At 40.1% G+C, this 27,150-nt stretch overlaps 1 protein-coding gene across 1 annotated transcript in view; it reads right to left on the bottom strand.

Moving 5' to 3' along the window:
• Nucleotides 1-1,245: 1,245 nt before the first annotated feature.
• LOC126281355 (asparagine--tRNA ligase, cytoplasmic) overlaps nt 1,246-27,150 on the bottom strand; it is a 35,212-nt gene continuing 9,307 nt past the window's right edge. Inside the window, exons 6-11 of the mRNA XM_049980264.1 lie at nt 22,965-23,257; nt 20,829-20,957; nt 20,537-20,672; nt 10,644-10,757; nt 7,050-7,222; nt 1,246-2,476 (exon numbers count right to left, since the gene is read on the bottom strand). Coding sequence (XP_049836221.1) covers nt 2,254-2,476; nt 7,050-7,222; nt 10,644-10,757; nt 20,537-20,672; nt 20,829-20,957; nt 22,965-23,257 — 1,068 coding nt within the window. The 3' untranslated portion in view covers nt 1,246-2,253. The remainder of the gene's footprint in view (nt 2,477-7,049; nt 7,223-10,643; nt 10,758-20,536; nt 20,673-20,828; nt 20,958-22,964; nt 23,258-27,150) is intronic.

Consider the following 27,150-nt stretch of genomic DNA (forward strand, 5'->3'; position numbering starts at 1 on the left):
TCCCTGAACAGAGATCCTGCGAAACTCAGCTCGCTCCGTTCCTTCATGAGAGCCACAGCACTGCACACAATGATGCTCACGTCAATGTCGCGTTCTTTAGGAAGGCATCTGACACCACACTGCTATTCAGTGAAAAAAAAATACAAGCTTATCAAGTATTGGAGCAGATTTGTGACTGGATTCAAGACTTCCTTGCAGACAGAACTCAACACATTGCTCTTAATGGAACAAAACTGACAGAAGTGAATGTAATTTCTGGAATACTCCAAAAAAGTATAATTGCACCGTTACTGTTTACGATGTATATAAATGATCTAGTAGAAAGCACTGGATGCTCTTTAAGGCTGTTTGCAGATGATGCAATTGTCTATAACACACTAGTAACAAGAGAAGATAGTAACAATTTGTGTAATGAACTCCAGAGAATTAGTGAATTGCACAGGTTCTGACAGTTGACCCTGGACATAAATAAATGTAGCACACTGTGCATTCATAGGAAAAGAAATCCACTACTGGACAGCTACACTATTGACGACAAACTGCTGGAAACATTATCTACTGTAAATTATCTATGAGCAACTATCCAGAGCGACCTTAAGTAGAATGATTACTTAAAGCAAAAAGTTGGGAAAGTACATGCCAGGATGGTTCATAGGAAGAATCTTAAGGAAATGTAACTCACACACAAAGGGAGTGGCTTACAAGGCCTTATTCGACTGATTCTTGAGCACTGTTCATCCATCTGGGGTCACTACCAGACCGTCAGGTGGCTTGCGGAGTATGGATGTAGATGTAGATGTAGAAGAGCTCGAGAAGATCCAAAGAAAAGCAGTATGTTTTGTCGCAGGATCACTTAGCTGGCACGAGTGTGTTACAGAGATGCCCAACAAACTTCATTGGCAGATGCATTGTGCATCAGCGAGATTTACAGAAATTTCAAGAGAACACTCCAGGAAGAGTCAGACAACATCTTACAACCCCCCCCCCCCCCCCCACAATTTTCTCAGTGAAACAGAGACCACAACACTCTCTTTGTGTACTGTCAAATCTGAGTCATCATCTTTCTTGTTCAAGGTGAGAATTCTGTTCAAGTTGCCCAATTTAGTAGCTGCTTTGACAAGAAAATGGTGATTCATACAATTTCATATTGAGGGTACTTAACCAAAATAGGAGGTGGAAGATGTAATAACTGATTCATGTTCACAATAATGAGACAAATTAACACATGAAGTGAAACAATTTAAAGTCATTTAATAAACATTTTTATTATTGCCATAAAGCACATTTTTTGATTTTGGTGCAATTTGCATTGAAGCTGCTGTCAACAAGCCTTCACAATCCTTTCAGTTTTACACCTCCCTTAATAACATCCCACATTTGTCAGCTCTGTTACAAATGTTACTTAATCACATCACCCTAAGAGAGCTTTTATTTTCATCTTGGTATGGTTGTACCTGAATAAAACACTTTAATCACGGAAAATTATTTTCACCAATGTTATAGTTTCTGTATAAGTTGTTGATAAGATCTGATGTTCCTTCTACACAAAACACAGTACAGTTAAAAGCACTACTGCAGAACTGCAACAGATGTAAACAGTAACAGCCATTGTAACAATAATTACAGAATTCAGCCAGAAATTATAACCACTTTTTTCCAGCATTCACTCCTTGTGCTCATTAAAATTTCAGACATTCTGTTTTGTATTGAACTTTTTCACTTACAAATGCTATGTCAGACCACTTTAAAAAACAGATTCACACTCCTGTGACCCTGAACTGCCTCAATGCACAAAACTGCCTATGTTACATGCAACAGTGAAACTGCAAAGCCCATTATCACAAGCTGGTTTTTCAATTGCAGTACACTTTGCCAGAAAAAAAGTACATTTTATGGATGAAACCTTGCATAGATTTAACAACACACCAAGACGAGAAATAATTGCCCTGAAGAACATCAAGAGCTTGCAAGGAAAGTAAGTAGGAATGAGGCATGAACTAACTGTATGCTATAAGAATTCTGTAATAGCTTTACTGTTCACTGTCAATTATTTCTTCTGATGCCAAAGAACTTCACTTTCAAGGCCAGTTCAGAGCAATCATGTGTTTAATTACAGCCACAAAAGTTCTTAGCCCTTGAAACTCCTATTGCTTTCTTTTTATAACACAATGTAACTATAATCCAAGTAACTATGAACAGTTAACAATGTGTGGAATGACCAACTGTGAAAGGCCCATATAAATTAGAAATAGTTTATGGCTTACAGCGCTCAAGAAATCTTGGATAAAGGCAAACTTCACGAATATGTTGTCTTGCAAGTAACCAGCACAGGAACCGTTCAAGACCTAACCCATAACCACCATGTGGGCAGCTGCCATACTGTCGTTGATCAGTATACCAATAGTATGGTGTAGGGTCAATTCCTTCACGGGCATAACCCTGCAGAAGAGGTTCCAACTGCCAAATACGCATGGATCTGTGAACAGAATATTAACAGAATTTTTTTAAAAAAATACAAGATTTCATATTACAAATGCTTTTCTGTATCACAAAATTAGAAGACAATAGTAAATTTAGAAATAACTATAATGAAAGCAAAATAACTGCCATTTATGACCAACTGATTTTCAGTTTTAATCCATTGATCGATGTTTTTAAACATTGTGGATAGAGAATTAATTAAAATTAAGAAACAACGTAACACTAGCATATTACATACACTAGGGCAACCTCCCCCCCCCCCCCCCCTTTCTCTCTCTTTCTTTCTGTCAAGAGAATGTTTATTAAAATTTAATATTTTGTAATCTTTCATATGCATGATGCATTTTCTATTGGTTTATGCTCAATTTCAATCCTTGTCCTATACAATCCCTTATATATACATGTGTGTGTGTGTGTGTGTGTGTGTGTGTGTGTGTTCACAATCTTCGAACAGTCAACTGCAACATAGGCATAATTAACTACTCTTAAGTCTGAACCTCGTTTAAATTCCCCTATTGTATGTGTTCAGTGATATTATCTTGTACATCTATTTGATCAGCAGTTTTAGAGGACTAAACCTCATGCTACACTCACCCTGTTTGCAGATAGTCATCAGTTTTTTCATATCTACTGACAGAAATATAATAATAATTTAGCTACCTTACTTCTTCATTAGATTGTTTTTGGTGAACAGTGCTATGCCCTTGATTTGGTCATAATGGGAAAACTCTAAATGTGTGCCCTAATCTTAGAAGGCCTTCTAAGATTAGGGCACTACTTGGCTCTGTAAAAGATGATCTGGGGCTTAGGAAACCCGGTGTATACAAAATTCCGTGTCAGTGTGGGAAAACTTACATTGGTCGTTTGATTCGCACAGTTCATGACAGGTGTGTGGAACACCGACGCCATACGAGGCTACAACAGCCGGAAAAATCGGCAGTAGCAGAACACTGTTTAAATGAGGGACACGGCATGAAATATGACGAAACGGTGGTAGTTGCCAACATTTCCAGTTTTTGGAATAGTGCTTATAAAGAGGCAATTGAAATTAGGTTGGCGGATAATTTAATCAATAGGGACAATGGGTTTCCTCTTAGCAGGACGTGGAATCCGGTACTATCCCGCATCAAAATTGAACGTTCTTCCGTGCGACCATGAGTGCGATATATCGTTGCCGCAAAGTTCTACCAGGGGCGGCGCCCCTTCCCTGTCTTGGAGGGCAGCAACTGTGACGGGCGGAGCACGTGCCACGTACTGCACGGTGGGCTATATAGGACGTCGTTTTGCAGCCAGGCGTTAGTTCTCAGTGGGACTCATCAGCAAGCAGCATTCTCCTGAAGATGGGGACCAGTTGGATCGCCGAAATATAGAGTCAAGTTGATTTTAGGATCCGGCAGCAAACCCGAAGAGATTTTCAATGAATCTAAAAGTGATTGAAATAGAATAAAGAGGGATGAAAGAGTAACCTTGTCAAGGATGTATGGTCGACGATCTATTCTCCAGTGGGAGTAGCCCCATCCCCCAACCACTCTGCACCTGCTATGGAAATACAGCAAAACCTTGAAACTTAGAATGAAAACCACTTTCATAGAGAAAACTGAGAAGCAAGTGAACCATCCATGAATGTGGCTGTCTGTGACAACCACAATATGGGGGTGGCCCCATTTCACGAAACTATGGGTTAATCTGGTATGACCAATGCCGAGATGTCTTAGGACTGTGGATTCCTTCTGGGCATAGGGGAAAGAAGACCGCCATGCTGCAGGAACCATGTTTATTGTGTGGAATTTATTAGATAGGGCAGTAGCCCACCAGATGATGTTCCATTTCTGAGTGAGCAGAGATCTCAGATGCATCAATAAATCTGCATCTGGGATTGGCAAACTGAATGGGGAGCAAGTAAACACTCCTCTAGCCAAATGGTTGACCAATTCATTCCATGGGATACCCACATGACTTGGCATCCAAAGATTAGAAAGAAGGTCATCAATAGCAGAGATCAAAGTGTGGCAAGAACAGCATTGGTCAATAGCCTGGAGACTGCTCATTGAGCCATTACATATTAAATCATGGTCAATGGAGGGCTTTGCTAAAGCTGTCAGCTCTGCCACAAACACAACACATGTTCCCAGCAGCGAACAGCGTTCCATAGCGGCAGTTGATGTAAATGCATATCTCTTCTGATCCACATTTTTAGTCAGCGTAAAAGACAGTAGCATCACAGAACACTTGAAGAAATGGACCTAACAGGTGCCAAAAGGTCATGGGGGCAACTGAAACTTTAGGGCCTTGGAAGTGACTGGTCCTAATACGTGGCCTGGGCACCACCCAAAGCGGTGTGTGCAAGGAAAAATGGGTAGCACAGTCCACGGAAGGGTGATGGATATCTTGGCAGATGGAAGCTACATGCATTCCAACTGGTAATCCCAACTGATGGCAGGTATGAAGAGGACAACAGCCCTCGTATGCTAAGACAATGGCATAGGTGGTATGATCAGGGAATTGTCAAATGCCAATTGCATAGCAGACCAAGAGCTAGTACTATTTAAACTGAAGAGGGAAGATCACTGCTTTGGCAAGGAGACTGCCTATGGAACTGGTCCAAAAGACACCAGTGGCCAGTCACTGATGGACTGGGTCTAACAGTTTCAAAACTGAAGGAGCCAGCAAACCATAAACCTGGCAACCATTGTCCAATTGGGACGAAATGAGGGCCCATTAGATATGTATAACAGTAGCAAGATCCAAAACCCAAAATGTGTGCGCAAGGAAGCACTCAGCACGAGCTTCTGCATGTAGGTAGTCTTCAGGTGATGAATATGGGTCAGCCAAGTCCCCTTTTATCACAAAGGAGGCCCAACAAAAAGGACTACACTACAATGTCCAGCTGCTGGACACCTATGTAGAGTTCTGGGTCAGGATGGGACGTGGTAGGACAGCAGAAATGCATGACCCACTTTTTGTAGGTGAGAATTGGAAACCATGGGAAAGAGCAGAGGCCCACCAGATGGCACATTGGAGCTAGCGTTTAGCTGGCTATACTGCAATAGCAATGTTGCAATACCAGTCCTACATAGACGATACAGTAAATGTAAGCTACTGAGTGAATAATTGTATATATAAGAATTCATTTTTGACATGCTATCATGATTATAGCAAATAAACAATTGCATAACAATGTAGATATAATCATAACAAAGCAAATGCTTTTGATAATGAAGTTTTTGATAATGGAGCAAAGAAATACAGAAAATAAGCATTTGGTGGTGATCTGTATCTTGAAAACAATACAGTGCATAGTTTACAAAATAAGTAATAAACTGAGATTCCAACTTCTCACTATACATTTCATAATGACAATCATGGACGAAGTAACCAATATTCGTAGCTTTTCATTCACCATTTTACGGCGACTGGTGCAATTTCATCTAGATTCCCATTGTTACTGTAGTCTGAATTAGTGCCACAACCATCTTCATAGTTGTCATCACAAACACAAACCGAATGAATGTCTTTGCCCAAAACTGTGTACAAGAATATGCTTAGAGCCGTAACACTATGCACCTTTTCTAACAGGATTGTGTGTTCGTCCACTGCTTTGTAATGTAAATCTGTACTTTTCAGCACAATTTTTAGTGACATTTTCCCACCCCTGAAAAATTCACTTTCTTTTATGGACACTGATAACTTTGCTATGGTAGGATACCCTTTCCTGCTCCTGTAAGCATAAATATGCCTGCAAATTGCACTAGTCGTGAAGAATTTCAGTTTGTGACAGGGTGAGGCTGCTCTCTCTTATTTCAGGGGATGCTAAAAATAAATTATCTGATCCAGAAAGGTTGGAATCATAATGGCTCACATCTATGTCTTTGAACTTTTGGAATAACACACCTTTGCTTACTGTTCTTGCACTAATTGCAACAGTTTTTGATGTTCATTTCATGTTACCGGTAGAACTGACAGCAACCCTTGAATACTTGCATATTCTTTTTCCTTTTTGTAAAAATCACAAGTTCTCGATAGTAACTTCAGTGGCTTGCTGTCTAGTGGCACACCTTGATGCAAAGGAAGAACGAAGTTTTTTCGAGTATCAGAATTTTCTAAACCACAGTGAAACAAAGCACAGGACAATGCAAGCACATTGTAGAAACCATATACAACACACATTGTTGATGTTCACATCAAACAGAGCTGGCAATGCAGGAGCTTTGACGTCATGACCAGTAATGCTTACCAGGCTGGGATTGGTTCACACCACATGGCTAGCACCTTGTGCTTCTCATTCTTAACTTGTTAAGCTGTGCTGCCAACTTGAAATGCATTTGTCAAGTGCAACTTTTCAGCAGCTTGGGTATACACAATTTGCATCCTAAAAATAAGTACTGGCCAGCAGTTGTGTCTCATAATTTACGTTGGTGTGTTTCTGTGTTTGATATATTGTAGCATGCATCAGGACAAGATATGAAAGTTCAAGACGAAATTCCCAAGCAACATGCTACGAAGGTAACAGACAGAAACTGTGTCTATAGTTTACTTTTGAGAGACAATATGATAGCATTAATACTCACCCGCCAATGACTTCACCCACACCTGGCAGCAAAATATCAACAGACTCTGTCAGTCTGTTGTCTTCTGGGCACAACGACATATAAAATGATTTGATGTGAGCTGGGAAGCGTGTCAGCATTATAGGTTTCCCAATTGCATCTGTCATGCGCCGCTCAGGCATTTCAGGGATGTCCTAGTGCCAACAATAAATGACAGCAACATAAAATTCCAGGTAACCAACTTTGTTATGCTGATTCACATATAGCATATTTTTAAGTAAACTTTATAGTGCATTCTATTCTTGGCACTCCACAAATTATATAAAAGAATAGTGTTTCAATCCACTTACTGTTCTGTGGAATTATGCAGTAAACTAACGTAACAATGATCTGGTTAGACTATCTGGATAAAAAGGATAATGCAGGAATTCATGAAATGAAGTATGGATTTTGCTGCCACTTTATAATTATATATATACATATACCAAGCAGGAAAGCGCCGGCAGACAGGCACATGAACAGAACACACAAACACACACACAGAATTACGAGCTTTCGCAACTGGCAGTTGCTTCGTCAGGAAAGAGGGAGGGAGAGGGAAAAATGAAAGGATGTGGGTTTTAAGGGAGAGGGTAAGGAGTCATTCCAATCCCGGGAGCGGAAAGACTTCCCTTAGGGGAAAAAAAGGACAGGTGTACACTCGCACGCACACACACACACACACACACACACACACACACACACACACACACATATCCATCCGCACATACACAGACACAAGCAGACATATTTAAAGGCAAAGAGTTAAGGGCAGAGATGTCAGTCGAGGCAGAAGTACAGAGGCAAAGAAGTTGTTGAAAGACAGTTGAGGTATGAGCGGCGGCAACTTGAAATTAGCGGAGGTTGAGGCCTAGCGGATATTGAGAAGAGAGGATATACTGAAGGGCGAGTTCCCATCTCCAGAGTTCGGATAGGTTGGTGTTGGTGGGAAGTATCCAGATAACTCGGACGGTGTAACACTGTGCCAAGATGTGCTGGCCGTGCATCAAGGCATGTTTAGCCACAGGGTGATCCTCATTACCAACAAACACTGTCTGCCTGTGTCCATTCATGCGAATGGACAGTTTGTTGCTGGTCATTCCCACATAGAAAGCATCACAGTGCAGGCAGGTCAGTTGGTAAATCACGTGGGTGCTTTCACATGTAGCTCTCCCTTTGATCGTGTACACCTGTGTCTGTGTATGTGCGGATGGATATGTGTGTGTGTGTGTGTGTGTGCGCGCGAGTGTACACCTGTCCTTTTTTTCCCCTAAGGGAAGTCTTTCCGCTCCCGGGATTGGAATGACTCCTTACCCTCTCCCTTAAAACCCACATCCTTTCATTTTTCCCTCTCCTTCCCTCTTTCCTGACGAAGCAACTGCCAGTTGCGAAAGCTCGTAATTCTGTGTGTGTGTTTGTGTGTTTTGTTCATGTGCCTGTCTGCCGGCGCTTTCCCGCTTGGTAAGTCTTGGAATCTTTGTTTTTAATATATTTTTCCCATGTGGAAGTTTCTTTCTGTTTTATTTATATATACACACACACACACACACACACATGAAATCAAGTATGGATTTTGCTGCCACTTTAAAATTATATATAATATCCTTTCGTCTTTCCCTCTCCTTGCCTCTTTCCTGAAGAAGCAACAGTCGGTTGCGAAAGCTAGAAATTCTCTGTGTGTGTTTTATTTTTGTGCCTATCTACCGGCGCTTTCCCGCTTGGTAAGTCTTGGAATCTTTATATATATCCTAAGTTCAGCACAGGATCAACTAGCTCATCTCAAACCAACATTTTTTCGACTTTTTTCACACCTTTATCTCTCCCTATATATATATATATATATATATATATATATATATATATATATATATATATATATATATATATATATGTATATATATATATATATATATATATATATATATTCACTTTAACCTCATATTACCCTTTCCACCTAAAAACCAATGGCCAGCTTCACACATCTGTCCACATCAAACCCACCAACAAGCAACAGTACCTCCATTATGACAGCTGCCACCCATTCCATATCAAACGGTCCCTTCCCTACAGCCTAGGCCTTCGTGGCAAACGAATCTGCTCCAGTCCTGAATCCCAGGACCATTACACCAACAACCTGAAAACAGCTTTCGCATCCCGCAACTACCCTCCCAACCTGGTACAGAAGCAGATAACCAGAGCCACTTCCTCATCCCCTCAAACCCAGAACCTCTCACAGAAGAACCCCAAAAGTGCACCACTTGTGACAGGATACTTCCCGGGACTGGATCAGACTCTGAATGTAGCTCTCCAGCAGGGATACGACTTCCTAAAATCCTTCCCCGAATTGAGATCCATCATTCATGAAATCCTCCCCACTCCACCAAGAGTGTCTTTCCGCCGTCCACCTAACCTTCGTAACCTCTTGGTTCATCCCTATGAAATCCCCAAACCACCTTCCCTACCCTCTGGCTCCTACCATTGCAACCGCCCTCGGTGTAAAACCTGTCCTATGCACCCTCCCACCACCACCTACTCAAGTCCTGTAACCCGGAAGGTGTACACGATCAAAGGCAGAGCCACGTGTGGAAGCACCCATGTGATTTACCAACTGACCTGCCTACACTGTGACGCTTTCTATGTGGGAATGACCAGCAACAAACTGTCCATTCGCATGAATGGACACAGGCAGACAGTGTTTGTTGGTAATGAGGATCACCCTGTGGCTAAACATGCCTTGGTGCACGGCCAGCACATCTTGGCACAGTGTTACACCGTCCGAGTTATCTGGATACTTCCTACCAACACCAACCTATCCGAACTCCGGAGATGGGAACTTGCCCTTCAATATATCCTCTCTTCTCGTTATCCACCAGGCCTCAATCTCCGCTAATTTCAAGTTGCCGCCACTCATACCTCACCTGTCTTTCAACAACATCTTTGCCTCCACACTTCCGCCTCGACTTACATCTCTGCCCTTACTCTTTGCCTTTAAATATGTCTGCTTGTGTCTGTGTATGTATGTATGGATGGATATGTCTGTCTGTCTGTGTGTGTGTGTGTGTGTGTGTGTGTGTGTGTGTGTGTGGGCGCGCGCGAGTATATACCTATCCTTTTTTCCCCCCTAAGGTAAGTCTTTCCGCTCCCGGGATTGGAATGATTCCTTACCCTCTCCCTTAAAACCCACATCCTTTCATCTTTCCTTTTCCTTCCCTCTTTCCTGACGAAGCAGCCGCCGGTTGAGAAAGCTTGAAATTCTGTGTGTGTGTTTGTGTGTTTCATTCTTTGTGCCTATCTACCGGCGCTTTCCCGCTTGGTAAGTCATGGAATCTTTGTTTTTAATATATTTTTCCCATGTGGAAGTTTCTTTCTATTTAAGTCTGAATAGAACACAGCACAAAATGTTAACAGTGTAACTTAAGGAACCACACACAAAAATTAGATACAGGATAAGCAATGAATAAGAAACATTGTTATAACACCATACATTTCCATGCTGAGCTCAATTCACATGCTATTCTGAGTAATACCTGAAATTACATATTAAAGGGATTATTAAATTTTTATTACATTACTTACCTCTCCAAATTCATAAAAACTGCCATCTTCTTTTTTAATGTTATTTTTACGTAGATATTCAATGGCTTCACCGTAATCCATGCGCAGAAAAGGTCGCGACGGGGGCTTGAAATCCTGTAACAAATTATAATGATCAGAATTAAGAACAAAATTATTAATCAAAAAGAACCGCAGCTGTTGTGTTAAGATTAGGCGATGGTTATCATATACCACCTCAGTTTATGTCTAGGTCCCTTATTTTCTGATTTACATTGCTGACTTTCCTGCTATGTGTCTGAAAAGTTAGCAATGACAGACACTAGTAACATTCTGTCTACAAATCTCCACTGTTTACACGTCAACTCTCCTTCAGCCAACCGAATCAGCATCTACTTCATTCAATTTAGTCTAGTCTTAAAGTGCGAGAGAAATTCACAGTAATATTTAGTAACCAGCAGCTTCAGGGAGTAGAAAGAGCCAAGTTAATGCGATTTAGATGGGGAATGCTACATACTTCAGACATTTATAAACATATTCACTGCTTTTGTATTAAGAATGCTCTCTCTCTCTCATTGGTTACTAGATGATGCACTTCATTATGCAAAAAGAATTAACTTTTGCAGGAACTCTTCCTTTCCCAAAAGAAAGGGGTGATTAGAACCATTTGTAGAACATGTCCGAAAACCTCTTGCAAAAAATTATTTGTGTTGGTGGTGCTAATCACAAGTACACATTCCCTCTGCCTAATTCTTTGTTATGAAGGACCACACTCCCGACCAAAGTAACACAAAAGTTGCACATGCGAGACACTAGACATAAGGGCAACATACACTGCAAATTAAAAAGATCTGTCATTGGTTCAAAGAGGTGTTATGCAGGTTGTTGCCAAAATTTTCAACTAGCTTTCTATATACTAAAAATCTCAAGAGTCAGGGATTCAGTTTTTAAACTTTAATTTTTGATAGAGGGCTTATTTTTTCTTTTCTACTGACGAGTTTCTGAATGTGAACATACCGAATGAGTGACTACCTAAAACAGTTTTCACAATTCCCATGTGCTGATGGAAGAAGTGTGTGTGCCATTGTCATCATTGAGTCACTGCGTAGTCTGTGTATGAATGATCATCGTAATCTGGACTGACAGTGCAGTATATGACAATTGGGCCAGTTAAACTATTCTGACCATGTCACCTTGTAGGGGTGAGGGTGCTTTTTTGTGTGTGTGTGTGTGTGTGTGTGTGTGTGTGTGTGTGTGTGTGTGTGTGTGTGTGTGTGTGTGTGTGTGTATTTTAATTGCTGGGATAAGGGAATAGACAGTGAGGTCACCAGTCCCTTGACTAGCAAAATACACAAAGCAATCACTCATATAAATACATCAGCTACATCACTGCAATTTCATAACCACTTCTACAACCCTTTAGATCACATAACATCAACAGATACAAAGAAAGTAAATTGGAAAAAGAAAACACTACATGGCAAGCACCCGTATCATCTAACACAGCCACACATCGACCAAGACGCATCCAACACATGGCTAAGAAAAGGCAATATATACAGTGAGACGGAAGGATTCACGATTGCAATTCAGGATCAAACAATAAACACAAGATATTACAGCAAGCATATTATTAAAGATCCCAATACTACAACAGATAAATGCAGACTTTGCAAACAACTACAGTGAAACCTCTTTATAACGTTCCTCCATATAATGTTTTCCTCTATGTTACGTCCGTTTTTTTCGGTCCCGACTAAAGGCCCATATAAACAATGTTAAATTTTCCTCTTTACTACGACTCTTCTACATTACAGTTTCCTCCATGTAACACTCATATTTTTGGAACCCTGGTCAATTATTTACCTCTTTATAACATTTAAGTGACTGGATGTAGACGCATCGTTTTCCGTTATGTGGTTTCAGTTTGCACTGGCTCAGAAAGCTCGTGCTCAGCGTATTTCATATGTCAGCGGCAAAACCTGGTCACGTGACATGTGACGCACATTCTGCTTGCGATCTTTTTGGCGCCATTTCAGTCGATGCTTTGTATTAGTGCTTAGTAGCGTGTTGTCTGAGCTGAGCAGCAAATAGTTCGTGTGCCTAGTAAGTGTGTGTCTTCGATATAACGTTTTTTTTTAAAGCTTTCATCAGTGGACATGGGTGAAAAGCAGAAGAATATTTCTCTGGAAGAGAAGGTTTCTATTATTAAAAAAGTGGAGGCATCTCCTGGCGTGAGTTGCGTGGAGCTAGCGAAGCAATTGGGACTGGCCCCTTCAACACTCAACACTATTATGAAAAACAGATCGTCGATAATGGAAGGGTTTGAGAATTGTGGAAATTCGAAACGTATGCGTTTGAAACAATCGACTTACGACGAAATGGAGAAAGTTTCATTAACTTGGTTTCAGCAAGCACATGCTGCAAACATTCCTATAAACGAAACTATTTTGAAGGAGAAGGCACTTCAAATATCACTTCAGTTAGGAATGGACAATTTTATGGCATCCAATGGAGGGATTGATAAATTTCGACAGCGTCATGGTGTTGTGTACAAATCAGAATGTGGAGAAAGTAAAAGTGTAGACAAACCAACTGTAGCTCAAATTGATACAGACTCTTCCCTAATCTGATACAGGGCTACAAACTGCGTGTTTTTCAATTTAATGCCGGATAAGACATTTACTTTACGTGGGGAAAATTGCCATGGCGGTAAGAAGAGCAAGGAACGTCTTACCGTTTTGTTGTGTACAAACGCTGATGGCAGTGAAAAACTGAAACCTTTGGTTATCGGGAAGCCAAAAAATCCGAGGTCCTTCAAAAACATTTCCATGTTTCCGTGCAAATATACAAACAATGCCAAGGCATGGATGGCGAGTGAAATATTTCTACGTTTTCTAAGAGAATTTGACGCCAAAATGGGGAGTGCTGCAAGAAAAGTGCTGCTGTTTGTGGATAGATGTGCGGCACATCCACCAGACGTACCCTTTCTGAGAAATGTTAAAGTAATTTTCCTGCCACCCAACTGCACCAGCCGTCTGCAACCTATGGACTTAGGCATAATACACGCCCTTAAGGTTAAATATAGGACAGCCCTTGTAAAAAAGGCCTTGAATTTGATGGACCAAAGAAAACCGGGAAGCCAGCAAAGATCACAACTGAAACTGAACATTTTACAGGCAATAAATTTAATTATGTACTCGTGGATGGAAGTAAGTGCTGAAACTATTAAAAACTGTTTCACAGAAGCGGGATTCTGTGAGAATGAGATGGCAGCCCTCGTGGAAGAAGTTGCAAGTGATTTGCAAGAGTTTCACCAATTAATAGGCAGTGATTCTGTAACTTTTGAGGACTTTGTGGCTGTGGATGACAACGTGGCAACCACAGGAGTACAAAGTATTGAGGAGCTGACTGCAGAGAGAAGCTTGGAGAGTAATAGTGAAAGTGACAGTGACAAGGAAGATGACCCTGTGTCCTCATATACTAAGGCAGCTGAAGCCTTTGAAACATTCAGGAGGTACATGATGGCCCATAGACTTGAGGACAGAACAGTAGTTTAACTTGCTCATTTGGAGCAAGAAATGATTGCCATAGAGTCTAGGAGAAACAGAAAACAAGCAAGCCTGCTTGAATATTTAATAAAATCATAAGTATGTTATTTCAGATTGCTTAGGTTCCTAGAGTTTTGTGAAAATTTAAGTTTCATTTGATAATTTAATTATTGAAGTAATTTTTTTTAATCTGTCCCATTTACTGTGTTTTTATGTAATATGTTCAGTAAATATAAACAAAATTTGGCTCATATTCTATAATTGGGTCAACTGAAGAATGGGATACCATCTGTCATCTTTGGAGAATGATGTGAAATAAGAATCTGTTATAACTTTTTACTGTACAAACTGATCCATTTACTTTCACCCATCCACCTACTGAGCCCCACGTTTTAATTTAAAAAAACTAATGAGTTGATACATTGATCATTTGCAATGAATATCATATGTTGTGAAAATTTAAAATGTCATCTATGGCACCATTTGTCAAAGCTGATTAGTGGTATCCTGATCTTCAGTAATGCCCTATAATTATTATTTGGAAGCCTTCCTCTTTATACTGTTTTCCTCTATACAGTGTTCAGAATTTGTGGTCCCTTGAAAAACGTTATATAGAGGTTTCACTGTAATAGAAACAGTAGATCACATCACAGGCGGATGTACAATACTAGCAAATATAGAATACCCCAGAAGACATGACAATGTAGCAAAAATAATACATCAACAACTTGCCGTACAACATGAACTAATAAAACAACACGTTCCCACATACAAGTATTCACCACAAAATGTACTGGAGAATGATGAATATAAATTAGACTGGAACAGAACCATTATAACAGATAAAACAACACCACATAACAAACCTGACATCATACTCACCAATAAAGAGAAGAAATTAACACAACTAATCGAAATATCCATACCCAATACAACAAGTATACAGAAGAAGACAGGAGAAAAAATTGAAAAATACATCCAACTGGCTGAGGAAGTCAAGGACATGTGACATCAGGATAAAGTTGACATTATACCAATTATAATATTAACTACAGGAGTCATACCACACAATATCCACCAGTACATCAACGCAATACAGCTACATCCAAACTTATATTACAACTACAGAAATCTGTAATTATTGATACATGTTCAATTACCCGAAAGTTCCTAAATGCAATGTAACATATACCGTACAGTGAAAAAGAAGTCACTCTTGATCAAGGTCCGTGTCACTTTCCATTTTTAACCAGACATAATGTCCGAGACAGGAAAGAGAAATAATAATAATAATAATAATAATAATAATAATAATATGTTATCAAGGATACGTAAAGTGTTATAGTGCCAAACAGTGCATTACGCCTTATGAAGGTCAGGATGGTCAGAAAGACTGCAATGAGATGTTGGCATTTACAAAAGCGCTGTCTAATTGTGGTTTCCAACCTAACCAGATGGTCTGTTGCAGATTGTTCCTTCCAGAAAACACTGATAGGTAGAAGAAACATTGGTGACACTAATGGTTGGCAGCTGTCTGTCAGTGGAAATGGGATATTGCCTAGTTCAAGGATTGGGACGATGACAGTATCTCACCACCATGAAGGTAAAACACTTTCTAGTCGAGTACGGTTGAAGATAGTGAATAAATTGAGTCTAAGTAACAATCACATGTTGCATCATCTGATTATGAATCAAATCAAGGCCTGGGGCTGCATGTATGACACATCAAGAGCCTGAAACAGTTACTAGTCATGTGAAGATTCCTTACATAATTCAGTGTGATGGGGGGTAAAGGGTAAGGGGAGGTCTTCAACAAATCTTTTATGCATTCAACAGGTAGTCAAGTATGCGGAGGACGTGAAAGCAGTCGCAAAGTGCATCATGAGGCATTTGATAGAATCTATGTATTTGTAAAAACACTACCATGAATGAAGAGACCCAGAACAGTTGCTGATCTTTGCCTGCCTAGTACACTATGAAGTTGAGTCTTGATGCAGATCCACTTAAAACTGGTGACACGTGAAAGATGTCACTTCAAACACCGTAGAGCACTTTGAGGATCCTGAATAGATGCTGCAATATCTTCAATTCACCATGGCACCAGCCAGTCGCAGAGGGGTCTTTAGAAAGGGGAATAGCAATTCTAGGGGCGAGGGTTAGAGTGTCAGACGTATCCCACAACCTCACTGATCCAATCAGAGTGATGAAGGTGATAGAGGCATAAAACTGCCAGCTGGCATTTCGAAGAGCCCAACTTCGTAACTGCTCAAACAGTGGTGACAAGGAAGTGACAGGATCAGTGTAACAAGGTGCCTGTCACAAAGATTTTCATGTAACGACCACTGTAACATTGCCAAGAGATTAGTGGAAGAGATTGTAAGGTTAATAGCCAAATATGCAATATGGATGACACTGAAGTGAGTATGAGTACTAACACAGAGGAACAGAGATCAAGATCAGAAACAAGCTGAACAGTCAGAACCTTATTGGCCCTGTGAGAGTTCCTGGAGGGGTCTATACTTTCGTTGGCACAGATGTCAGCAAGTGAATTCCATTCTGTACCAAATGGAAAACGGACAGAGGGACCAATCAGCAAGGTCGGGAGGTGTCAGCTCAGGCAATTACACTTCCCTGGGCCTGGCCTTTATCAGGGGGTACGTGCGTGCGTTACTTTTTCTACCTAGGCTGGAGAATTACTTGTTATCCCATCACTGGCTACACGTGCGAACGCGTGGGTCAGCCTTCAGACACACACAGGGAGGAAAGAAGAATAGGAAAAAAAAGGGAGAGAGCGGAAGAGAAAGGACAGACTGTCTCAAATGCCGAGGTGGAGACCATAGGGTGGACAAGAAGGCAGGGAGAAGAAGGCAAGGTAAAAAGTAAGGAAGACAGTGAGGGAGGGAGGGAGAAGGACAAAGAAAGGAAACAAACAAATGAAGGAGGAAACCAGAATAAGCGAAAAACCAAAACGACAACAAGTGTAAGTCGTTGAACTGTCCGTCTCCGGACACTGGCGCAAACTACCCCCTTGAGGGGGAGGAACTCCTTTTAGTCGCCTCTTACGACAGGCAGGAATACCTCGGTCCTATTCTTACCGCGGACCCGCTAGGGGTGCAAACAGAGTGGAACACTGCAGCACAGGAAAGAAATGGCTTCAGGCCTCATGGCAGCAGCAGACACACTCCCAAAAGAATCGTGAGTCCTGTGCATCCATGTGTGTATATCGCCACCCCTCCCCTTTCCACAATAACAAGAAGCCTGTTGAGTATCTAATTACAACTAAATATAACCTAATCTTGACAAGTTTCAGATTAAGGCAAACAAAGCTCATCTGCATTTATGGTACACATAAACAATACAGTGAAACCTCTTTATAACGCTCCTCCATATAATGTTTTCCTCTATGTTACGTCCGTTTTTTTCGATCCCGACTAAAGGCCCATATAAACAATGTTAAATTTTCCTATTTACTGTGATTCCTCTACATTACAGTTTCCTCCATGTAACACTCATATTTTTGGAACCCTGGTCAATTATTTACCTCTTTATAACATTTAAGTGACTGGATGTAGACGCATCGTTTTCCGTTATGTGGTTTCACAGTTTGCACTGGCTCGGAAAGCCCGCGCTCAGCGTATTTCATATGTCAGCGGCAAAACCTGGTCACGTGACATGTGACACACATTCTGCTTGCGATCTTTTGGCACTATTTCAGTCGATGCTTTGTATTAGTGCTTAGTAGCGTGTTGTGTGAGCTGAACAGCAAATAGTTCGTGTGCCTAGTAAGTGTGTGTCTTCGATATAACGTTTTTTTTAAAGCTTTCATCAGTGGACATGGGTGAAAAGCGGAAGAATATTTCTCTGGAAGAGAAGGTTTCTATTATTAAAAAAGTGGAGGCATCTCCTGGAGTGAGTTGCGTGCAGCTGGCGAAGCAATTGGGACTGGCCCCTTCAACACTCAACACTATTATGAAAAACAGATCGTCGATAATGGAAGGGTTTGAGAACTGTGGAAATTCTAAACGTATGTGTTTGAAACAATCAACTTACGACAAAATGGAGAAAGTTTTATTAACTTGGTTTCAGCAAGCACGTGCTGCAAACATTCCTATAAACGGAACTATTTTGAAGGAGAAGGCGCTTCAAATATCACTTCAGTTAGGAATGGACAATTTTAAGGCGTCCAATGGATGGATTGATAAATTTCGACAGCGTCATGGTGTTGTGTACAAATCGGAATGTGGAGAAAGTAAAAGTGTGGACGAACCAACTGTAGCTCAATGGATAGAGACTCTCCCTAATCTGATACAGGGCTACAAACTGTGTGACATTTATAACCCTGACGAAACCGGCATGTTTTTCAATTTAATGCCAGATAAGACACACACTTTTCGTGGGGAAAATTGCCATGGCGGTAAGAAGAGCAAGGAACGTCTTACCGTTTTGTTATGTACAAACGCTAATGGCAGTGAAAAACTAAAGCCTTTGGTTATCGGGAAGCCAAAAAATCCGAGGTCCTTCAAAAACATTTCCACGATTCCATGCAAATATACAAACAATGCCAAGGCATGGATGGCGAGTGAAATATTTCTACGTTTTCTAAGAGAATTTGACGCCAAAATGGGGAGTGCTGCAAGAAAAGTGCTGCTGTTTGTGGATAGATGTGCGGCACATCCACCAGACGTACCCTTTCTGAGAAATGTTAAAGTAATTTTCCTGCCACCCAACTGCACCAGCCGTCTGCAACCTATGGACTTAGGCATAATACACGCCCTTAAGGTTAAATATAGGACAGCCCTTGTAAAAAAGGCCTTGAATTTGATGGACCAAAGAAAACCGGGAAGCCAGCAAAGATCACAACTGAAACTGAACATTTTACAGGCAATAAATTTAATTATGTACTCGTGGATGGAAGTAAGTGCTGAAACTATTAAAAACTGTTTCACAAAAGTGGGATTCTGTGAGAATGAGATGGCAGCTCCCGTGTAAGAAGTTGCAAGTGATTTGTAAGAGTTTCACCAATTAATAGGCAGTGATTCTGTAACTTTTGAGGACTTTGTGGCTGTGGATGACAACGTGGCAACCACAGGAGTACAAAGTATTGAGGAGCTGACGGCAGAGAGAAGCTTGGAGAGTAATAGTGAAAGTGACAGTGACAAGGAAGATGACCCTGTGCCCTCATATACTAAGGCAGCTGAAGCCTTTGAAACATCCAGGAGGTACATGATGGCCCATAGACTTGAGGACGGAACAGTAGTTCAACTTGCTCATTTGGAGCAAGAAATGATTGCCATAGTCTAGGAGAAACAGAAAACAAGCAAGCCTGCTTGAATATCTAAAAAAAAATCATAAGTATGTTATTTCAGATTGCTTAGGTTCCTAGAGTTTTGTGCAAATTTAAGTTTTATTTGATAATTTAATTATTGAAGTAATTTTTTTAAATCTGTCCCATTTACTGTGTTTTTATGTAATATGTTCAGTAAATATAAACAAAATTTGGCTCATATTCTATAATTGGGTCAACTGAAGAATGGGATACCATCTGTCATCTTTGGAGAATGATGTGAATCTTAAGAATCTGTTATAACTTTTTACTGTACAAACTGATCCATTTACTTTCACCCATCCACCTACTGAGCCCCATGTTTTAATTTAAAAAAACTAATCAGTTGATACATTGATCATTTGCAATGAATATCATATGTTGTGAAAATTTAAAATGTCGTCTATGGCACCATTTGTCAAAGCTGATTAGTGGTATCCTGATCTTCAGTAATGCCCTATAATTATTATTTGGAAGCCTTCCTCTTTATACTGTTTTCCTCTATACAGTGTTCAGAATTTGTGGTCCCTTGAAAAACATTATATAGAAGTTTCACTGTACATTATTTTATACATATTTATGAATTCAAACACTTTTTCAAAACTTTGTGAGAAGCACTTATAAATGTGCTCTGGTTGTAAACTCTCTCGGAGATGCAACCTTCATTATGTACTTTACTTCTCATTCTGTGTGTGTGTGTCCCAATATACTAATAAACACACCTAGCAGAATTCAGAAAAAACCTGACAAATCATAAAAGCTTTTTTGTAAAATGCCCTACAAACAATCCATGCAGCATCCCAAGTACAAGATAGATAAGCTTTCAGTGATTATATGCTGTTGGTGTGCAGTTTGTGGTTATATGATGTAATAATAAATGATATGAAATAGTAATTTTAAATGAGACAGGGAGAAGCAGCACAGCAATGAAGCATATTCAAACAGAATGCGAGCTCAGTCATTGTAAGGGAAGACAATGGTCAATAAAGATGAAATAGCCAGTGAACTTCTCTTATTTCTTCTCCCTCTATGTATATACTTACAGGATTGAGATCACTGACAATTTGTCCTACAGGTGAATCCAACACCCTTTGCACAACATCACATACAAGATCCTCCAATCTCTCTAAAAGATCCTCAAATGTTATAAAAGGACATTCTGCCTCAATGTGGGTATATCTGAAACAAAATATGCCTGTTTATCTGCAAGAAGTTGACTTTCACCTCTAACTTCATTCTTCACTATATAGTCTAATGTCAAGATTGTAATAGTTACAAAAAATCTAGTTTTCAGGTCAGCGAATATTTCAGAACATATCTATTTTTAACACTCACTCCGCTAAGTGCCTCCTTGTGCGACTCTGTTCAGCACGATAGCTCTCTGCTATACAGTAAACATCCCCCAGAGAAGGCAAACAAGTCTCCAGGTACAGCTGAGAACTCTGTGTTAAATATGCCTCTTCACTGTAAGACAGTATAAAAGAAATTAAAATCAATAATTTCCGACAATTAAGGAAATTACGGGATGGAAACAATGAACAAAAATGAAGAAAAACCATTCGTGTGCAAAAGAAGAAAGGTGATAGTGCATCAATTTCAGTACTTTACACATAGCAGTGCAACAAACACCTGCTACAATAAATTGTAATCCAATTCTCCATCTTTATTCTCACTCATTTTTTCCCTAAATATAGTAACACAATGAGAAATTGTGTTGTTGTTCTCTTGATTTTTTAATTTTTTGGGTGTCCTGACTTAAAACATGTCATGCAGGTGTCCTGATTTTGAATGTATCATTACACTCATTTAATTTAACAGCTACCATTTCTCCCAACTGTGAACACATTGTTTCCTATTCAGATAACTTGACATTATACAGACGAAATAAAAAAAAAAAAAATAGTTTCCTTTCATTCTGTTTTCATGGTAAAATAATTATTTTTAGTGTAGTATTGCTTGGCATTATACAGTACTTAATGCTATTTTGTTGAAAATTGAGATTTTGAGAACTGTGGCTGTAATACTACAAGTTTTATAATTGAAAGAGCAACCAGCCAAACTATAGTTTAAAATGGTTTGTTTGAATTGGCAGTTGACCCTAAATAACGAGAAGTGTGAGGTCATCCACATGAGAGCTAAAAGGAATCCGTTTAACTTCAGCAATACAATAAATCAGTCAAATCCAAAAGCTATAAATTCAGCTAAATACCTAGGAATTAAAATTACGAACAACTTAAGTTGGAAGGAACACACAGAAAATGTTGTAGGGAAGGCTAACCACAGGCTGCGTTTTATTGGCAGGACACTTAGAAAATGTAACAGAGCTACTAAGGAGACTGCATACACTACACTTGTCCATCCTCTTTCAGAATGCTGATGTGCGGTGTGGGATCCTTACCAGATAGCATTGACAGACTACATCGAAAAAGTTCAAAGAAGGGCAGCAAGTTTTGTATTATTGTGAAATAGGGAGAGTGTGTCACAGGATTTGGGGTGGACATCACTAAAACAAAGGGATTTTTCGTTGCAACGAAATATTCTCACGAAATTCCAATCATCAACTTTCTCCTCTGAATGCGAAAATATTTTGTTGACACCGACCTACATAGAGAGAAATGATCACCATGATAAAATAAGGGAAATCAGAGCTCGTACGGAAAGATATAGGTGTTTGTTCTTTCTGCACACTATACAAGATTGGAATAATAGAAAATTGGGAAGATGGTTCGATGAACCCTCTGCCAGGTAACTTAAATGTGATTTACAGAGTATACATGTAGATGTTGAATCAAACCACGACTGGTTTCAGATTTCTTACAAATCCACCTTCAGATGGTTGTTACAGGTTTTGTTATTTTCTTGCTGGGGCCTAATTTTGTATTTGTTATTGGTTTGCTGCACTAGGAGAGAGAATTTTTGCGTTTGTTGTTTGGTAAAATTTACTAGAGAGATACTTCTTATGACCTCTGTCAAACCATTTATAAAAGTTTTACAGTTATTAAAATGTGAAATGAGGTGAAGATTCTGGATGACAAAATCCCATTGTGTTTTTGTTACACAGAATCATACGGCATCCAAAGTTTTCGCCGCATTTCATACTTTAAAACCTTTACTTTGATAGAGGTCACAAAAAATTAAATCTCTAGTAAATTTTACCAAATAGTGAACAGAAACTTTTGTCTACCCCAGTGCAAGCAAGTGAATAGGAAGTGAGGCCCCAGCAAGAAAGCAATGAAACCTGTAACAACCATCTGAAGCTGGATTTGTTAGGAATCCAAAACCAGTCATGGTTTGATTCAAATAAACCTTTTGAAACCATGCTTGTGGCTGGCTGCTGTTTCAACTAAAATGACATAGCATTTAGTTTTGTCAACTACATCAGATACCAGGGGTCATATTTTCCCTACAAAATTAGAGAACTTTCTAGAGTCATTACCCACAACTTGAGACCTACAACCTGAATATACTTACCCAAAATAGTCAAGCTTAAACAAAGTTGAACCACCCTCAACTTGTGTTTGTACAAGAGTGGGTGGAGTGACTTCACAGTAGCCCCTGTCTGCATAATGGTCACGGAATGCCTTCAGCACTGCGGATCGTGCACGCAGCACTGCTGATGTGTTCTCACCACGAATCATAATGTGCCTGTTGTCTAACTGTACATCCGGTAAGGCTTCTTCATTGAGGACAGCATCTGCTCCTCCTGCAGGGGCTGTGCCAATTAGCTCCCAATAGTCGACATGAAGTTCAACACCCCCAGGTGCCTGCAATGTAGGTAAAAATTACTAACAATATCACTAAAAATTAGACAATTTGCCAAAGTACCCTGCTCATTAATAAGAACTCTTTATCAGCATAGAAATAAAGAAATCTATACTGTTAAATAAAACTTTATATAGGAGAGGAAACAACTTAACTTTATAACAAAAAGCAAAATGTTAGCAATATCCCCCCCACCTCCCTCTCTCTCACACACGCTTACTCACAATTTTGACTGGCTGATTTATTATTGAGGTTAAATAGACCAAACCATAAGGCCTCATCTTCCTTTAATAATCAAAGCCTCAATGACTCCACATGGAGAAATGGTGGACAGCCAATTTGATTGTTTCAGTTTCATCTGAGGCACAGAACCAGGTAAAAAGATGAGGAAATAATAAAAATAATAATAAATACAAAACAATGATAAGTTGTAAAATATAGTATTGCAATGGAGGTGACCTGCCTCAAAACAGCCAGAGGTTCTCTAGGGCTTGTCTTGTGATGGGAAATCAGCTTCTGAATCTGACTAGCAGCCCTCCAGTTACTGTACAAGAAGGCAAAAGAAGGCAGAGTGCTGAAGTCACAGAATGGGATCCTTTCGGTTTCCGGTCATGTACTGTACTGCTAGACAACAAGGTCCGACTAGGTAATGTCAAAAGGTATCATGCCACGAGTTGTTATACATGTTCTTTTAGTCTATGAAGACACAGATGAGATGTTGATGATGGTGCCTGGTAGATAGTGTCCAGCATGTCATGCTTGAATAATTGCAGTAAATACAGAAGTTATGACTTATAGGAACAATGAGATCATAGCTGTCAAAGCATATGGGATTCCAGTGACTTATCAGAAAATGGGTCACACTCAGGACAATTCTCTGTGGGACTTCATTCTTCTGTGTATGGAGGGTACTGTAGGATGCACCAAATGAAACATGAAATAATTGGAGAGGGAGAAAATTCTGATTAAAACCCAGGAAGGAGTCTCATACAGTGTGGTAATGCCATAATAATAATTTCATGTGGCTCAGGGGCCTGATGCAAGTCTTTGAATACGACACTACTTCTGCTACCTGTGTGTCCATAACATACCCCAGCTACCCAACCAAGAAAAAGGAACTTACAGTTTAATGTGGGATCCAAACCACATGTCGTTTCTGGTGACTCCTAACATTGTTGAGAGGTGAAGGTCAGTTTAAAACATACTGAAAAATCTGTGCACCAACCAGGATTTCATTCAGTGACCTTTCAATTTCCAGGCATATGACTTACCACTAGGCTACGAGGTCCAACAGAGTACGGCCATAAGGTGTCATGCCATGAATTATCATAGGTGTTCTTTCAGTCAATGAAGACATAGATGAGTTGTTGGCAATGGACAAAAGCTACCCTTATATTAAGTAGTCAATTGTGGACCGGTGCTCCAAAAATCAGCACAGGGAGCTGGACTAAAGTCTCCCCCCCCAAGACCTAAAGACATCAACAGAGCCACTGGTTCACCATTCATTTAAGCAACTCATACTGGAAACCAATGGATCTATACTGTCCATTCCATTTCGTTTTCGATCTGGTTTGTGGACTGGGTCCTTTGCAGCCAGAGTCAATGGATTAATACAAACTTTTTGTTTGTTTATCTTGATTCTCCTCACATAGTTTCATCTGTAATTGATGGTATTAGTGTGAATATGACTGGGAAGATGAACATACCATTCTGAGGTCCAAAGTCCACACTTGCTGACACTGGTGGAGCACAGAGCAGTATTAGTATGGGCTGTATGACCCAAGGGAAATTAACACTCTGCTGGAGGAAGAGGGGGGGGGGGGGGTGGATAGGACCCTTTTCAACACGGGATGAGGAAATGAGTTCCCTGATGCAGATACAGCAAGAACAAAGAGGGAGGGAATCTTGTTCCCCTCACAAACCAACCACAGTCTAACAGTGAGGGAAATATGGGTGTTTTCACTCCTGCTAGAAGTGGAGAATCATTCATCATGTTTGAAAACATTGTTATTGTTTGAACTGGATGGATATATCCCTGATTTTTTTGTTACATCAAAATATAAAGATTATAAACATGATCAAAAGTTTAGAACTTCTATACCTTTCTTTCCTTCTTTAAAATTGAATACTTTGAAGATCAATCACAGGGAATATTGCTCTCCACCATTGATACATAATGGCAGTTATGTTTTACAGAATGTTCTCATGCAACAACTGTCCACACAGGAGGAGTAATTTGTGTAGTGTGAAAACCTCTATCAAAAATGGAAACATTTGGGGTTTTATATTGCGGCTGTATACTACAAGGCACGTTTTTTAAAGTAAATACACAACAAAAGGTTAATTCAAAAATGTAAATTTATTTTCAGAAAGTACATACTTCACTGTGTTTTTCGACATAGTTGCCAACTTTGTTCAAACATGTGTCATACCTCTCAACCAATTTTAAAATACCCTCTTCATAAAAACTTGCCGCCTGCTCCGATAACCAAGAGTTCAATGCCGTTTTCATGTCTTTATAATCATTATTGTAACGGTTGCTACTGAGGTGATGTTTGAGGTGGAGGAACAGATGGTAATCGCTCGGCGCAAGCTCAGCACTGTAGGGTGGGTGGTGTAAAACTTCCCAGACAAAACTGTCCAATAAATCGTGGGTCTCATCTGCAGTGTGAGGTCTTGTTTTGTCATGGAGAAGGACAATTCCCTTTGTCAGCATGCCGCATCTTTTGTTTTGAATCACTTTGCGAAGCTTTCTCAGAGTTTGGCAGTATGCTTCTGCATTTATAGTGGTTCCTTGTTGCATTAAGTCAAGCAACAAAACACCATGCCTATCCCAAAACATCAACGCCGCAAATTTGTGCTGGGACAGAGTCTGTTAGGCCTTCACCTTTACAGGCAAGTGTGTGTGTCTCCATTCCATGATCAGTTGCTTCGATTTGGGCACGATATGCAAAACCCATGTTTCGTCTCCAGTTACAATCTGACTCAAGAAGCCGCCACCTTCGTGATAACGAATCAAGAACTTCATCGCACATGCAAATCTTTGGTTTTTGTGGTCCTCTGTTAGAAGTTTCAGAACCCAATAGGAGCACAGTTTCCTAAACTTTAGGTGTTCAGAAACAATGTTGTAAAGCTCTGATCTCGACACATCAGGAAATTCGTTTGCGAGACCTGTAATTGTGAAGAGCCTGTTCTCAGGAATCCTTGCTTCAACTGAATTTTCGTACTAACTTACGTACTTTGCTTTCACTCATAACAGTATCTCCATACACTTTGCAAATCTGTTGATGAATTTCTGCAGCAGACAGGCTCCATGCTGACAAAACCTCATATGCGATGGGCGATTTGATAGTCTTAAAAATTTTGAAAGCACAGAACAGAACCGTACAGGTTAGCTACAGAGCTGAAACTGAGCACAGTTGTTCCTGAGGCATGCCGGTACATGACGCACATGCTCATTGTGGTATGCACGTGAACTACTAGTGTCTACATCAAAATGGACCTTACTTAAAAAACATGCCTCGTACCTCTTCAGGTAACATGACCCCCTTTGAAAGCCGAAATAAAATCACCAGTATCAAATCTGTTATGTATTGGTACCCAATGGATATGGGGTCAAATTGGTCATCTAATTGCACAAGGTTTGTACTCAGTTTTTTATCGGTCTGAAACGCGAGGTTGCAATGGAAATTTACACCCTGTACAACACTGAGGTTCTTTTGAGGAGAGAAGATTCCAGGATGGGGAGAGCAGAGAAAGGGAAGAGACTGTAAGTGTGTTGGTGGAATAAAGGGAGTATTTAGCATTGGGGTGGGAGCAGGAAAGGGGATAGGTAGGAGGAATACGGACTAGCTAATGGTGAAGCCAAGAGGGTTACAGGAATGAAAGGTATGTT

This window comes from Schistocerca gregaria, chromosome 7 (assembly GCF_023897955.1).
Source record: "Schistocerca gregaria isolate iqSchGreg1 chromosome 7, iqSchGreg1.2, whole genome shotgun sequence".
Classification (NCBI taxonomy): Eukaryota; Metazoa; Arthropoda; class Insecta; order Orthoptera; family Acrididae; genus Schistocerca; species Schistocerca gregaria.